This window comes from Rhinatrema bivittatum, chromosome 6, assembly GCF_901001135.1.
Source record: "Rhinatrema bivittatum chromosome 6, aRhiBiv1.1, whole genome shotgun sequence".
In the NCBI taxonomy this organism is placed as follows: domain Eukaryota; kingdom Metazoa; phylum Chordata; class Amphibia; order Gymnophiona; family Rhinatrematidae; genus Rhinatrema; species Rhinatrema bivittatum.
The window spans coordinates 177,452,813-177,467,528 of NC_042620.1; the positions used below are offsets into that span (position 1 = coordinate 177,452,813).

The following is a 14,716-nucleotide window of genomic DNA, read 5'->3' on the forward strand; positions in this document are numbered from 1 at the left end:
TTGAACCATTTGGAGTGGTTTTGTGTATGAGGAAGGGAGTCCAAGAAATGTAGAGTTGCAGTAGTCTAATTTGGAGAAAATGAGGGCTTGGAGGATCCTGGTTAGTGTCTTTTCCTCCGCGGCTTGTGTCCCTAGCTGTGATTGAACTCTGTCCTCGAATGATGTGCCTCTTCATCCAGGCCTTGTGTCCCTAGCTGGGATCGACCTCTGTGCTCGACTGCTGCGCCTCTTCATCCCGGCCTTGTGTTCCCACAGGTGTTTTAACTCAGTTGCTGTACCCATTCTTCCGGGCCTTGTGTTCCCACAGGTGTTTTAACTCAGTGGCGGTGCCTGTTCATCCAGGCCTTGTGTTCCCACAGGTGTTTTAACTCAGTGGCTGTGCCTGTTCATCCAGGCCTTGTGTTCCCACAAGTGTTTTAACCTGGTTGCTGTGCCTGTTCATGCAGGCCTTGTGTCCCTAGCTGGAATTGACCTCTGTCCTCGAATGATGTACCTGTTCATCCAGGCCTTGTGTTCCCACACGTATTCTTATTTGTGAGAGATCCTAGGCTCCAATTCGTTTGTCATCAGCTGAAGTGCGTAAGTACAGTCTGAATTCACTAGACGCCAACGGAATTCACTAGACGCCAACGATATTCACTGGACGCCAATGTAAACACCGGGTACACACAACTCTAGGGGTGGACCCGTTCCAGGGAGTCCTTCCCTGAACAAGCATGAGGGTGGAGGTGGGCTTTACTGCACACCCACCTGACGGACCATGCCCATACCGCTGCCAATATTCTAGCATGCATCAGAAAGATGCTGGCGAGCTACCAGTGTTTTAACCTAGTTCCTGTGCCTGTTCATGCAGGCCTTGTGTCCCTAGCTGGGATTGACCTCTGTCCTCGAATGAAGTGCCTGTTCATCCAGGCCTTGTGTTCCTACTGCTGTTTTAACTCCATTGCTGTGCCTGCCTGTTCATCCAGACCTTGTATTCCCACACGTATTCTTATTTCTGAGAGATCCTCCAATTCCTTTGTCATCTGCTGAAGTGCGTAAGTACCGTCTGAATTCACTAGACGCCAACGGAATTCACTAGACGCCAACGATATTCACTGGACGCCAATGTAAACACCGGGTACACACAACTCTAGGGGTGGACCCTTTCCAGGGAGTACTTCCCTGCACAAAGGAAAGGGAACTCTCTCCTGGGCCAATTGATAAGAAAACCACAATTCTGCAGCCAAAAATAGGCTGGAAATCCTTCCCCCATTGACTTTAATGGGCGACATATGTACATATACCCAACTCATTAGATTTTTTTTATGTCCATATTGGCCGCAAGTGGGACCCACTTTCGGACATAAGAAATATGAACATAAAATTTTGCTCTGCACATCCCTAATAAGCAGCGCTGAGCCTACCATGGGTTTTTACTTTATCTTTATTTATTTAGTTATTTAATTTCTGCTTTTTGGCACTTCAAAAGTGGATTACATTTAGGTACTGTAGGTATTTCCTTATCACCAGAGGGTTTACAATCTTAAGCCTAGATTCATCAAATTGCTATAAATATAACAGAAATAGCACCTGCGATTAAAAAAAACAACAACAACAAAAAACTGGGCATGGTTAGGCTAATTTCCTATCTACTGCTTTGCATAGGCAATTTTCGCAAAGCACAGTTGCTTACCTGTAACAGGTATTCTTCTAGTACAGCAGGATGTTAGTCCTCACATGTGGGTGATGTCGTCTGATGGAGCCCGCATGGAAAGCTTTTGTCAAAGTTTCTAGAAGCTTTGACCAGCACACTGAGCATGCTCAGCCTGCTGCTATCCACGCGTCCATGCAAGGTCCCCCTTCAGTCTCGTAACATAGATAAAAATACGAGTGAAAAAATAAAACAACAAACCGGAAGGAGAACCCAACTCCGTGGGGAGGCGAGCGGGATTCCTGAGGACTAACATCCTGCTGTCCTAGAAGAAAACCTCAGGTAAGCAACTGCGCTTTCTCCTAGGACAAGCAGGATGGTAGTCCTCACATGTGGGTGAATACCAAGTTCTAGACTGTCCCTGTTAACAGGAGAGACCAACAGCACCTAAACAAGGTGCCAACGGGCACAACAACTGTGGCGCTGTGGGTTGGTAGGGGACTGTCTGGTTCCCAGAAGAGGCACGAACAGGAAGAGTTGGGTTCATGTTTGGAACAGGTTGAGCAGGACGGATTGACTGAAGGCACTGTCCTGACGCCCATCTTTGACCAAGCAGTAATGAGCCGCAAACGTATGAAGAGAACTCCAGGTTGCGGGTCAGCAAATTTTGACAACAGGGACTGCACGCAAATGAGCCACCACCGTGCCATAGCCCATGTAGAGTGAGCCTTTACTCTGCCGGCTAGTGGAAGGCCTACCTGTGCACAGCAGAAGGCAATGCAATCCGCCAGCCAGTTAGACAAGGTCTGTTTACCCACCGCCGTTCCGAGCCTGTTAGTATCAAAGGACACAAATAGCTATGGCTGGCAGTGCGATCTAAATAGAAAGCCAAGGCCTTTTTGCAGTCCAAGGTATGAAGAGCCCGTTCCCCTGGGTGGGAATGAGGACTTGGAAAGAAGGTAGGTAAAACGATGGACTGATTGAGGTGGAAATCAGTCACAACCTTGGGCAGAAATTTAGGATGCATACGCAAGACCACACAATCGTGGAAGAACCTCGTGTATGGTGGCTATGTAACTAGAGCCTGAAGCTTACTGACTCTATGAGCTGAAGTAATTACCACCAGGAATATAACTTTCCAGGTGAGGAACTTCAGTTTGCAGGATTGCAGCAGCTCAAAGGGAGGGCGCATGAGCCGTGCAAGGATACTGTTGAGGTCCCAGGATACCACAGGAGGCCGAAGAGGGGGCTTCAGCTAGAGGAGGCTCCGCATGAAACGGCCCTACTACATGCTGCACCGAAACAGGCGTGCCAGCAACATCCCGATGGTACGCAATGACAGCACTAAGGTGAGCCCTGACCGAGCTGGTTTGAAGCTCGGTCTCGGAGAGGTGCCACAGGTAGTCCAACAGCTGGAGGAGGGTACATGAGAGAGAATCCAAGTCATGCCCCGCACACCAGATGGAAAATCTTTTCCACTTTAAGCTGTAGGACTTCCTGGTGGAAGGCTTCCGAGATGCCACCAATACCTGAGAGACGCAGTCCGAGAGTGCCAAAGGCTGCAGGACTATGCGCTCAATATCCAAGCCATCAGAGCCAACGCCCGGAGGTTCGGGTGGCAAAGGGTGTCCTGATTCTGGGAGATGAGATTGGGTGCCGTCCCCAGCCGCATAGGGGTCTGCACCAACAGGTCCCTGCAGAAGTGGGAACCAGATCTGTTGGAGGCCAAAAGGATGCCACAAGTATCATGATCCCTCTGTCCTGTTGAAGCTTCAGCAATGTCTTCAAGAGGAGAGGAAGAGGCGAGTACACATATAGTAGGCCTCTCCCTCAGTGGAGGGAGAAGGCATCGCAGGCCGGATGCCCGCCCCCTGACAGCAGGGAGCAGACCTTATTCACTTTGTAGTTGTGAGGGGAGGCGAAAAGGTCCACATCCATCATACCCCACCGGCAAAACAGCTCGGTCGCTGCCTCTGGGTTGACTGAACACTCGTGAAGCTGGATGGAGTGGCTAAAGCAGTCTGCCAGTACGTTCAGATGCCCCGGCAGTTACGTGGCTCGCAGGGATATTCCCTGTGACAGGGCCCAGGTCCACACTTGCACCGCCTCCAGACAGAGCAGGAACGAGGCATGCTGCCCTGTTTGTTGATATACCACATCACTACTTGGTTGCCCGTCCGAATCAGGACTTCCTTGCATGACAACTGGTCTCTGAACACCCACAAGGCGTAATGGATCGCCCGAAGTTCCAGGAAGTTTGACAGTGGGCTTCGGAGGCAGTCCACAGACCCTGCATGTGGCTACTGTTCACATGGGATCCCCAGCCCTGAGGAGAGGTTTCGGTGGTGAGGATCACCTGAGATGGAGCAACTTGGAAGGAAAGTCCCCTTTCCAAGTTGGAGAGATCTTCCCACCAGGAAAGACACCCTCGCAGAGGATCCCTGACTGCGACGTGAGTCTCAAGGTCTTGGGAGGCCTGTTGCTTCTGGGACTGCAAGGTCCACTGAGCCCTCCGCATGCACAGACGAGCGAGAGAGGTCACATAGACAGAAGCCATCATGTGGCCTAGCAGACGGAGCAAAAGGCAAGCGGATACCTGCTGGCTATTCTGGACAAGGGTGGCCAGTGAGGCGAGAGTGAGAGCCCCTGTGTCATATCCTGTCTGGCTCCTATGAAGTCCAGCTGGGTAGACGAACAGAGATGAGACTTGGGATATTTGATAACAAACCTTAAAGTCTGCAGCGTCTGCACAGTCAGGGTCAGAGCACTCAGGGCCCCTGCGCATGAATCACTCTTGACCAACCCGTTGTCTAGGTACGGGAAGACATGTACCAACTGATACCTGAGACAGGCTGTCACTATTGTTAGGCATTTGGTGAAAATGCAGGGGGGGGGGGGGGGGCTGAAGCCAGCTCGAAGGGCAGCACCCTGTACTGGTAATGGGCCTTCCCCACCACAAAATGGAGGTAAGTCCAGTGGCTGGGGAAAATGGCTATGTGAGCATAAGCCTCTTTCACATCGAGGGAGCAGAGCCAGTCTCCTGATCTGAGGAGTGGAATCAGTGAGCCCAGAGAGACCATCTTGAATTTTTCTCTTGCGAGAAACTTGTTCAGATGCCTGAGGTTGAGGATGGGGCATAAGCTACCATTCCTTTTGGGAACGAGGAAATACCTCGAATAGAACCCTCGGTCTTGCGGATGCGAGGGACCGGTTCTACTGCACATGCTACAAAGAGGGCGGAGAGTTCAGTTTGAAGTACGACCTGCTGGGTGGGTGAACCCCATGATGGACATGGGGAAGAGGCCTCTGGGAGCCAACTGAAGTTTAGAGGGTACCCCTGACGGATGATAGTAAAGACCCAGTGGTCCAACGTGATCTCTTCCCAGTGATACACGAAGCCAAGGAGCCTGCCTCCTACTGGGGGATCCAGCGTTAGGGGTATGGTCAACTGACTTCCGCTCCCTCACCACCAGTCAAAAACCCGTGGCCGGGGCTTGCTGGGGCACCAGTTGGGGCCTAGGCTCTCCCTGTTGGCGAGGGCGGCCCCTGGAGCTGGTGCAAGGCATGCAAGTCCTGGAGGCCAGAGGATAATATTTCCTCTGCCTGTAAAAGGGCTTTTGAGATCCCGGCCTGGAGGACTTCCTGGCCGAGGACGAGGCGTCAGAGGGGCTAGCGGAAAGCTGTTGAAGGGTGTCATGATGGTCCTTCAATTATTCTACTGCATCCTGGACTTTATCCCCGAAGAGATTTTCACCTGTGTAGGGGAGGTTGGCTAGCCTTTCTTGGACTTCAGGATGAAGGTCAGAGGCTCTGAGCCATGCCATTCTCCAGGTGCCGATGCCCACAGCGGCTATGCTGGCCGCAGTCTTGAAGACATTGTAAGTAGAATGCACCACATGCTTTCCAGCCTCTAGATCCAGTAAGACAGTGGCCAAGAGTGCCTCTTGCTATTGTTGAGGCAGGCCCTCGGTGAAGTCCTGGACCCATTTCCAGAGGTTCCGGTTGTACTGGGTCATGTATAGCTGATAGGTGGCGATGCAGACAACCAGCATGGCGCCTTGGAAGACCTTACTGCCCAAAGCATCAAGTTCCCTGTGGTCTTGCCCCGACTAATCTGTGGAGTCATCACCCCAAGAATATTAAGGCCCTTCCTTCTCAATGGGACCAGCCAGCGTGCCATGGGCGAGATCCGTGATGGGTATCAATCCTGGATGCCAACGATTTTGGAGGCCTTGAGGGCACCACGGGAATCGACAGTTCCCCTGAGATCGAGGGGATCGGAGGTCACGGTAGGCCAGAAGGGCCCGGCAAAGCCTCAGGGAACCATGGCCTGGGGAACATGGTACTGGCCGCATCTTCCTCCTCTGAGGACCCAAGAACCGGAATCACCCCGGTGGAAGTCATTGGTGGCCGTTGGAAAACCGAGGGTCCCTTGGGCACCGGTGGTGTTGGAAGAATGCCCAAGAAGACATCCAGTTGCTCTAGAAAGGATGCTAGCATTGATGGCGGATGCTTGGGCACCGGTATGGGGGCCGGTGGAACCGGTATGGGGGCCTGTGGCACCGGCAACTCAACGCTCTGGAGGGCTTTGAGCACAATGGACTGCACCCTGTGGTCCAACTCCTCCTGAAAGCCCGGAGTGGCCAAGACTGAGGGAGGGGCATGAGGCATCACCGACCTTCCTCAGGTCTCTGAGGTGGCACGATGCCCAGCATCAATATCGGTGGGGAAATGCCTAGGAGTACTGGAAGCATCAGAGGATGGGGCTTCCGATGGCCGGTGTTGCTTCGGTGGTGACTCGGCAGTCGCCGATGCCACACCGAGACCGGAGCCGTGCATCGATGGCGACCGGTGGCGATGCTTGCGGAATCTCCCTTGGTCTTTGGCCCGGTCTTTCCCCGGTGCTGAGGAAGCGGAGAATCCCGATGTCCGGGAGAGCGGTGAAATCACTGAGGAGCGATCACTGTTCCCACGATCCTTAGAAGTACTGGCGAGAGGACAGTGAGGGGAAGCATGTTGAGAGGCGCCCCGTGACCTCTTGGCATCAATGGAGCCGACGTAGGCGTAGAAGGAGCAGACTTTGGGGCCCCAAAAAGTTTCTCCGTCTTATTGAGATGTGTCCAATGGCCTTTGGGGGTCATCTGGTCACCCAGATGATACCCACGGACGTTGTGCGAGGCCCCCAAGCAGAGGATGCAAACCTCATGTGGATCTGTGATGGACATGGCCCGCAGACACTGGGGGGCGCTGTTGAAAACCTTCAACACCATGAAAAATCCATGTGGTGACGCCATGTGGTCAATGACCGGCAGTCACTGTGAGGTGAAGAGTCGGGGATCGACCACAAAGTTGGAAAAAAGGCAATAATAACTTACCACACCGAGGAGGCACTGACCGCGAAGGGGGACCCGACGAGGACAACTGGGAAAAACCCGAATCTGCTGAGAAAAATAAGAAAAAATGGAAGAGCTCCACAAACCACGAGACAACTGCACTGCAGAAAAGAAGAGACTGAAGGGGGACCTTGCATGGACGCGTGGATAGCAGCAGGCTGAGCATGCTCAGTGTGCTGGTCAAAGCTTCTAGAAACCTTGACAAAAGTTTTCCATGCTGGGCTCCATTGGATGATGTCACCCACATGTGAGGACTAGAGATGTGAATCGTGTGATCGATCATCTTAACGATCGATTTCGGCTGGGAGGGGGAGGGAATCGGATCGTCGCAGTTTGGGTTTTTTAAATATCGTGTAAATCGTGTAAATCGAAAACCGGCACACTACAACATCCCTAAAACCCACCCCGACCCTTTAAAATAAATCCCCCACCCTCCTGAACCCCCCCAAAATGCCTTAAATTACCTGGGGTCCAGTGGGGGGGAGGGGAAGGGGGAGGGCGGGAAAACCGGCACACTAAAACAACTCTAAAACCCACCCCGACCCTTTAAAATAAATCCCCCACCCTCCCGAACCCCCCCAAAATGCCTTAAATTACCTGGGGTCCAGAGGAAGAGTCCCGGTGTGATCTTTTACTCTCGGACCTCCGATGCGTTGTAGAAATGGCGCCGGCGCTACCTTTGCCTTGTCATATGACAGGTGAAAGGTAGCGCCGGCGCCATTTTGGTTTTTGTCCCCCGACGTCAGGAGTGTAGGAGATCGCTCCCGGACCCCCGCTGGACTTTTGGCCAGCTTGGGGGGGCCTCCTGACCCCCACAAGACTTGCCAAAAGTCCAGCGGGGGTCCGGGAACGACTTCCTGCACGCGAATCATTTTTCCGTACAGAAAAACGATTCGCGGTAGGAGATCGCTCCCGGACCCCCGCTGGACCCCCAGGGACTTTTGGCCAGCTTGGGGGGGCCTCCTGACCCCCACAAGACTTGCCAAAAGTCCAGCGGGGGTCCGGACCGACCTCCTGCAGTCGAATCGTGTTGCCATATGGCCGGCGCCATTTTCGGCGCCATTTTGCGCAAAATGGCGCCGGCCATACGGCAACACGATTCGACTGCAGGAGGTCGTTCTGGACCCCCGCTGGACTTTTGGCAAGTCTTGTGGGGGTCAGGAGGCCTCCCCAAGCTGGCCAAAAGTCCCTGGGGGTCCAGCGGGGGTCCGGGAGCGATCTCCTATGCTCCTGCCGTCGGGGGACAAAAAAACAAAATGGCGCCGGCGCTACCTTTGCCCTGTCATATGACAGGTCAAAGGTAGCGCCGGCGCCATTTCTACAACGCATCGGAGGTCCGAGAGTAAAAGATCACACCGGGACCCTTCCTCTGGACCCCAGGAAATTTAAGGCATTTTGGGGGGGTTCGGGAGGGTGGGGGATTTATTTAAAGGGTCGGGGTGGGTTTTAGGGTTGTTTTAGTGTGTCGGTTTTCCCGCCCTCCCCCTTCCCCTCCCCCTTCCCCCGATTTACGATTTTTTGACGATAAATCGGGGGAATTGTTATTGTATCGCGGCTCTAACGATTTTTGACGATTTAAAATATATCGGACGATATTTTAAATCGTCATAAAAACGATTCACATCCCTAGTGAGGACTACCATCCTGCTTGTCCTAGGAAAATACATTATTGCGTCACGTATGTCAGTACTTCGAGTGGGTTGAATTAAAGGAACCTTTTTTGTTAGGTGACATGTGGGTGCTGTTATATTCATCACCCAACTTACTCTGACCTATTTCAGAGGTAACTTTGCAAAACATGTGAAGACATGATAGCATCCTATTCCTAAGGCAGCTTTCAGATTCTCAGCCTTGTCTACTCTGGGTGAGGCATACATTAAAGCTCCCCCCGTTTTGTCCAAACAGCGAAATCTACTTTTCAGAATCCCGAAGGTGCATTCTATGGCACTGCGGGGAGAACATAAGTACTCGTTGTACCTCTTCTTCGCCGCCATGTTGGGAATAGCAACGGAGGTGAGAAGCCGGGTCCTGCAACTGTATCCTAAATCTCCTGTGGCAAAGAGAGAAGGGCTGCATCAATCACAGCACCATAACTTTCTGATATTGCTGCCAAGCCAGAGCCTGCTCTAAGACAATAGAAGCTAAGCTCTAGCTAGAGTGAGCCTTTTGCCCAATCAAAGTCCATGGTGCCTTTTTCTGTGATCCTTTAAGAACAGTATAGCACTTGATTATGTTGTGTCAGATCTTCCAGAAATGGAAACCACATCTGGGGTTCCTACCAAATGTGTGCATGTCACTCACTACCAAGCTATCGCTACACGTTGGAAGCATTCTTCTAACACTGAAGCAGTACATGACAGCTGCCACATATGTCACAGCAGCAAAACATCACCTGGTGGTATGCTTGTGCAAGACCCTGGCTGTTCTGTAGTATGTCCTCCAGAAAGACACATTTGTTTGGCCTGACACAGTGAATATGCTAGGCCCTAAATGCACAGCCCACAGCTTGTTATACCAGTGTGATGGTCAAGACAAACTGTGGCTGACATCTTGGCAGATCGATTACTAACAGAGCACACCTGATCTGGGAGACCTTGAGTGTGGATACTAAAATGTTGTGATTAACAAGTGAGATTTCAACTGCTCCAAATGGGAGGATTAGAAAAGCCTATTGTTTAAAGTGAACTCATAGAAAGTGTACAAAGCTTTGTGGCAAGCGCATTGTTTGGGCATCAAACATTAGCAGGCCTCTCCAGATGGAGAGAGCAAGCTGGGCTCTGGCTTGCCGCTTGTAGACCTAACTGTATAAGCCACTTGTCATGTACCCAATGCTGTCACATCCCTCATAGCCCCCTGTATCTGTGCAGTTGACTGGAAAGGCATAGCCAGAGAGGAAAGAGAGAAAAACGCATGTGTCTTACCTACGAGTTAACTGTCACCATAGAGGCCATACTCAAAATTTTCAAACAGGACCAATTGCCTAAATATAAAGGAATCATGTGCGGCTCTTGGGTACCTGGCCACCATGTTGGAGATGCAGTCGAATGTCACAGATCACTTGCACATTGATGGAGTGGAAGAGCTTTCTGTTGTGTTAGATCTCCCTGCAATGGGGTGGGATGATGGCTACGTGAGTGCAGTCGATAGCTCCCAGAACATTGAGAAAGTTGGCAATGATATAAAAGCCTTTCTTCATTTCCATCAAGTTCTACCTGTAATGAGGGAATGCTATGTAGACACGTACAGCTGTTATGACCTGGCCCAGACAGCGAGGAAAAAGAGGTTTGGGACATTCCCCTGACGACCCCTACTGTTGTTTGAAAGGAGCCAGATGCCATGAAATGCACAGTGGACAATAGTTTGGTGAAGTCTGGTACAGCATGGGACCTTTCCATGACCGGATCCAGATCCTCTCTTGATTTCTTCATATAATTCCAAGATAGCAGGTATCACCTCAGCTCTCAGGCTAACTACATATTCTTCTGGCATGCCCAGCAGTGTGGTTCTTGGAGGAAAGATGTGCTTCCTAAATCTGCACTCTGCCCATCTGTGTGCCAAGTGCTGCTGTGGGCCCCGATGCTCTCCCTGTGGGGCCAGTGGCTGTGGCTCTGGTGAAGGGATTTCCTTAGGAGGGTTTGGAACCTCCCTTGCCTGTTGTTGCAGTTGTTCTTGTTGTTTTCTGCGCTGAGCATCCCGAAGCAGTCAGTATCCCACTGCAAGTAAACTTGCCCCAGACATAATAGCTTTAGGAAGAAAAGGTGTTTTTATTGGCCTAGGAGGGCTTGGTAGGTGTGTCTGATAGAAGGCCTCATTTTATCACACTTGATAATAGCCGCAAACCCTGATAATGGCTGCTGTCGTTCAATAAAACGTTTTGGCCCCTCTACCGCAAAAAAAAAAAAAAAAAAAGTATTTTTGACATTGAATCCCATGTTATTGTGCATTAAATCAGTGCAAATTATGCTAGGAGACCCTAATTTGGATTAACTCCTCCCATCTCTATACTCAATTTAAAATTTGCATGCTAGCTTGCGTTGCGACATTTATCACGTTAATGCACAATTTGATAAATGACCCTGTAAGTTTATACCTAAGATTACTCCTCCACTCCTGTTTACTCATGGTTTAGATTATATTTTTTTTTTACGTTAACCTTACTCACATGCCCTTGTACGCGCGTTTTACCTTACCCCTTATTCAGTAAGGGGAGGAAAACGCATGTTGATGGCCCTATTAGGTATGCCCGCGCGATACAGCCACACATTTTACTTTAAGAAATTAGCGCCTACCCAAAGTTAGGCGCTAGTTTCTGCCAACACCGGCATCATGGCAATATTAAGTCTGAGGTCCTGAAGAGTAAAAAAAGTAAAAAAAAAAAAAATTTTAAATGGGCCGGCGGCTGTTGGGCCGAAAACTGGACGCTCAATTTTGCCGGTATCCGGTTTCCGAGCCCGTGGCTGTCAGTGGACTCGAGAACCGACGCGGGCAAAACTGAGCGTTGGCTGTCAAACCCGCTGACAGCCGCTGCTCCGGGCTAAAAGGAGGCACTATGGACGCGCTAGTGTCCCTAGCACCTCCTTTTGCCCGTTTCTACCGCACCACCTAATTTGAATACTGAATCGCGCACGCCGGGAGAGCGGGCATTCGTCCACTCTCCCGCGGACTTTACTGAATCGGCCTGTCAGTTATGCAATAAGTTAACCTAATAAGTTAGACCTGCTCAATAGCAGGTCTAAAGTTAGCTGGATAAGATTTATCCAGCTAACTAGTGATTTATTTGGTGATATTCTTTAAATCTCTACTCCATAACATTTTTGCTGGAAATTTTTATAAAACCCAAACAAGAGGTGAATCAAGCCTATTATGAAGTAGATAAGAATTTTAGTTAATAACAGGTAAAAATATGCAATTATAATTCTTTTTAAACACATAACTAGTATGTGTAACTTCACTAGCTAATTTTGTAGAGAAAGTCTTGACTTTAACTGAACACTATAATGTCTTCTGGGATTTGTACAACCATTCTATTATTTTTGTCAAGCAAATCAAGACTATAGGCACTTAAAAGCATTAAGAAGCATGTTGAAAAGAAAAAGCACTGAAGCCAAATTTTACATTTCAGTTAACTGGAAGCTGTGAGGATCAATGGCCAAATGTTATGATACACTAAGTCCCCTTAGGAAGGAATAACTGAATAAAAATTGCTATTGTAGCCTATGGCAAGTTCTTTGTAGGAAACTCTTGTTCACCTTATCATGTGCTGAAGAAGAGCAGGGTAATAATCTTTGTCTGTGTGTTCTCTGTAGAATTCTTGGACTTGCTCCTCTGTGAGCATTACCTCCTTTTGCATAGCAATGGAAAATCCAGCTTCTCTGATTTTCTGAAGAATTTCATCTAAAAAACAAAAAAGAAAATAACTAATAAAATATCAAACAAATCTAATTCCAGGAAACTTGCTCAAGACCTCGCAGTGACACTGATGGAGATGTGACTTGAATGTGGGAACCTAAGGAATGTCAGGTTTCACTGCACTGTGATTCTATTACCCTACTCTATGCAAGGGGTGACAGCCTACACTAACTATAAGAACATAAGAAATTGCCATGCTGGGTCAGACCAAGGGTCTATCAAGCCCAGCATCCTGTTTCCAACATCTTTTATTTATTTATTTAACATTTTATATTTATTTAACATTTTTATATACCGACCTTCATGAAAGAAATTCATATCAGATCGGTTTACATGTAACAAGGGGTATAACATAATCAACCATTTAACAAGAGGCGAAAGTTACATATAACAAGGAGGTTTTAACATGGAGGGCTAGGATAGCCGGAGATATAGGAAGCATAACTGAATAAATTAGATAATGCAATAATATAAATAAGAGAGGCATAAATATAATGCCTAAACTTGGAGGGGTATTTAGTTAGGAATCAGTGTCTGGTCTGGTGAAGAAATTGCTGGATATGTAAGTTAGGGGAAGGCTTGGAGGAAGAGCCATGTCTTGAGTTTTTTTCGGAAGGTTAGAGGGCATGGTTCTAGTCTGAGGTCTGTGGGCATCTTGTTCCAGATGGCTGGGCCGGCTGTAGAAAAAGCTCGTTCTTTGGTGGATGATAGGCGAGTGGATTTCGTTGGGGGGGGTTTGCAGGGTGCCTTTATATGCTTCTCTGATAGGTCTAGCAGATGAGTATAATTTGAGAGGAATCTGGAGGTCTAGTTGTTGCTGATTATGAATGGTTTTGTGAATTATGGTGAGGGCCTTGTGTAATATTCTATATTTTATTGGCAGCCAGTGAAGGTTCCGTAGTATGGGAGTGATGTGTGCTCCTCTGTTGGTATTGGTCAGGATTCTAGCCGCAGCGTTTTGAAGCATCTGTAATGGTTTGATAGATGAGATGGGGAGCCCGAGGAGGAGAGAGTTGCAGTAATCTGTTTTGGAGAAGAGCGTGGTTTGGAGCACAGTCCTGAAATCCTGGAAGTGGAGGAGGGGTTTGAGCCTTTTCATGACTTGTAATTTATAAAAGCAATCCTTGGTAGTGTTATTGATGGATTTCTTAAGATTCAGATGGTTATCGATGATTACTCCTAGGTCCCTTACTTGCGTGATCTGGGTGTTGCCAGCTGGTGGATTGATTAAGGCCGAGTGGTCAGAGGAGATGATTAGGAGTTCTGTCTTGATTGCATTAAGAACTAGATTCAAGCTGGTGAGCAGACGGTTAATAGATTGGAGGCAGATTTCCCAAAAGGCGAGAGATTTAGGGAGGGATTCTGTTATGGGAATCAGAATCTGCACGTCATCTGCATAGAGATAGTGTTTTAATTTTAGGTTAGTTAGCAATTGACAGAGGGGCAGGAGGTATATATTGAAAAGTGTGGGTGACAAGGAAGAGCCTTGTGGTACGCCTAATGTTGATTTGACGTCTGGGGATTCATTGTTATTGATTTTTACTTTGAAGCTTCTGTTACTGAGGAAGGAGTTAAACCAGCTGTGGGCAGACCTGTTAATCCGATTTCTGATAGGCGATTTAGTAGGATGGAGTGGTTCACGGAGTCAAAGGCTGATGATATGTCAAGAAGGACTAGGATAAAAGAGAGCCCTTTGTCAAGGCCCATGAGGATGTGGTCGGAAAGGGAGATAAGTAGGGTTTCTGTACTTGCTGATTTACGAAAGCCATATTGGGATGGGTAGAGGATATTGTGTTCTTCCAGGTAAACAGAGAGTTGTGTATTTACCACTTTCTCCATGATTTTTGCCAGAAAAGGGAGGTTGGATATGGGGCGGAAATTGGAGGGTTCTCTTGTGTCCAGATTGGGTTTCTTCAGGAGGGGTTTGAGGGGCGCCGTTTTTAGCCTGTCCGGGTAGATTCCTTGGGCGAGTGAGCAATTTATGATGTTGGCCAAAGATCTAGAGATAGCATTCGGGATGAGAAGCAGTAGTTTAGTTGGAATGTGATCTGCTGGGTGGTTAGATGGTTTCAGCCTCTTAAGTATAGATTCGATCTCCAGTGGGGTTGTAGGTTCGAAGGAGTCGAGGATGGCACCAGTATGAGGAATGGAATTGGAGAATAAGGAGGGTGGGGTTGCATTGGTGGGGAGGCACACTAATGTGTCTGCAGTTTTTTTCTGAAAGAGGAGTGCTAGTTCATTTGCTTTGGATTGAGCTTGGTCGTCTGGTATGGTGGGGGTA

At 49.0% G+C, this 14,716-nt stretch overlaps 1 protein-coding gene and 1 long non-coding RNA gene across 2 annotated transcripts in view; one reads left to right on the top strand and one right to left on the bottom strand.

Annotated features, from left to right (window-relative positions):
• The window catches only part of NME9 (NME/NM23 family member 9), a 316,239-nt gene that overhangs the window by 63,466 nt on the left and 238,057 nt on the right, over positions 1-14,716 (bottom strand). The window contains exon 12 of the mRNA XM_029606189.1: positions 12,276-12,420. Within this exon, the coding sequence (XP_029462049.1) occupies positions 12,276-12,420 (145 nt within the window). The remainder of the gene's footprint in view (positions 1-12,275; positions 12,421-14,716) is intronic.
• LOC115093851 overlaps positions 1-14,716 on the top strand; it is a 70,111-nt gene that overhangs the window by 16,839 nt on the left and 38,556 nt on the right. The window lies entirely within an intron of this gene.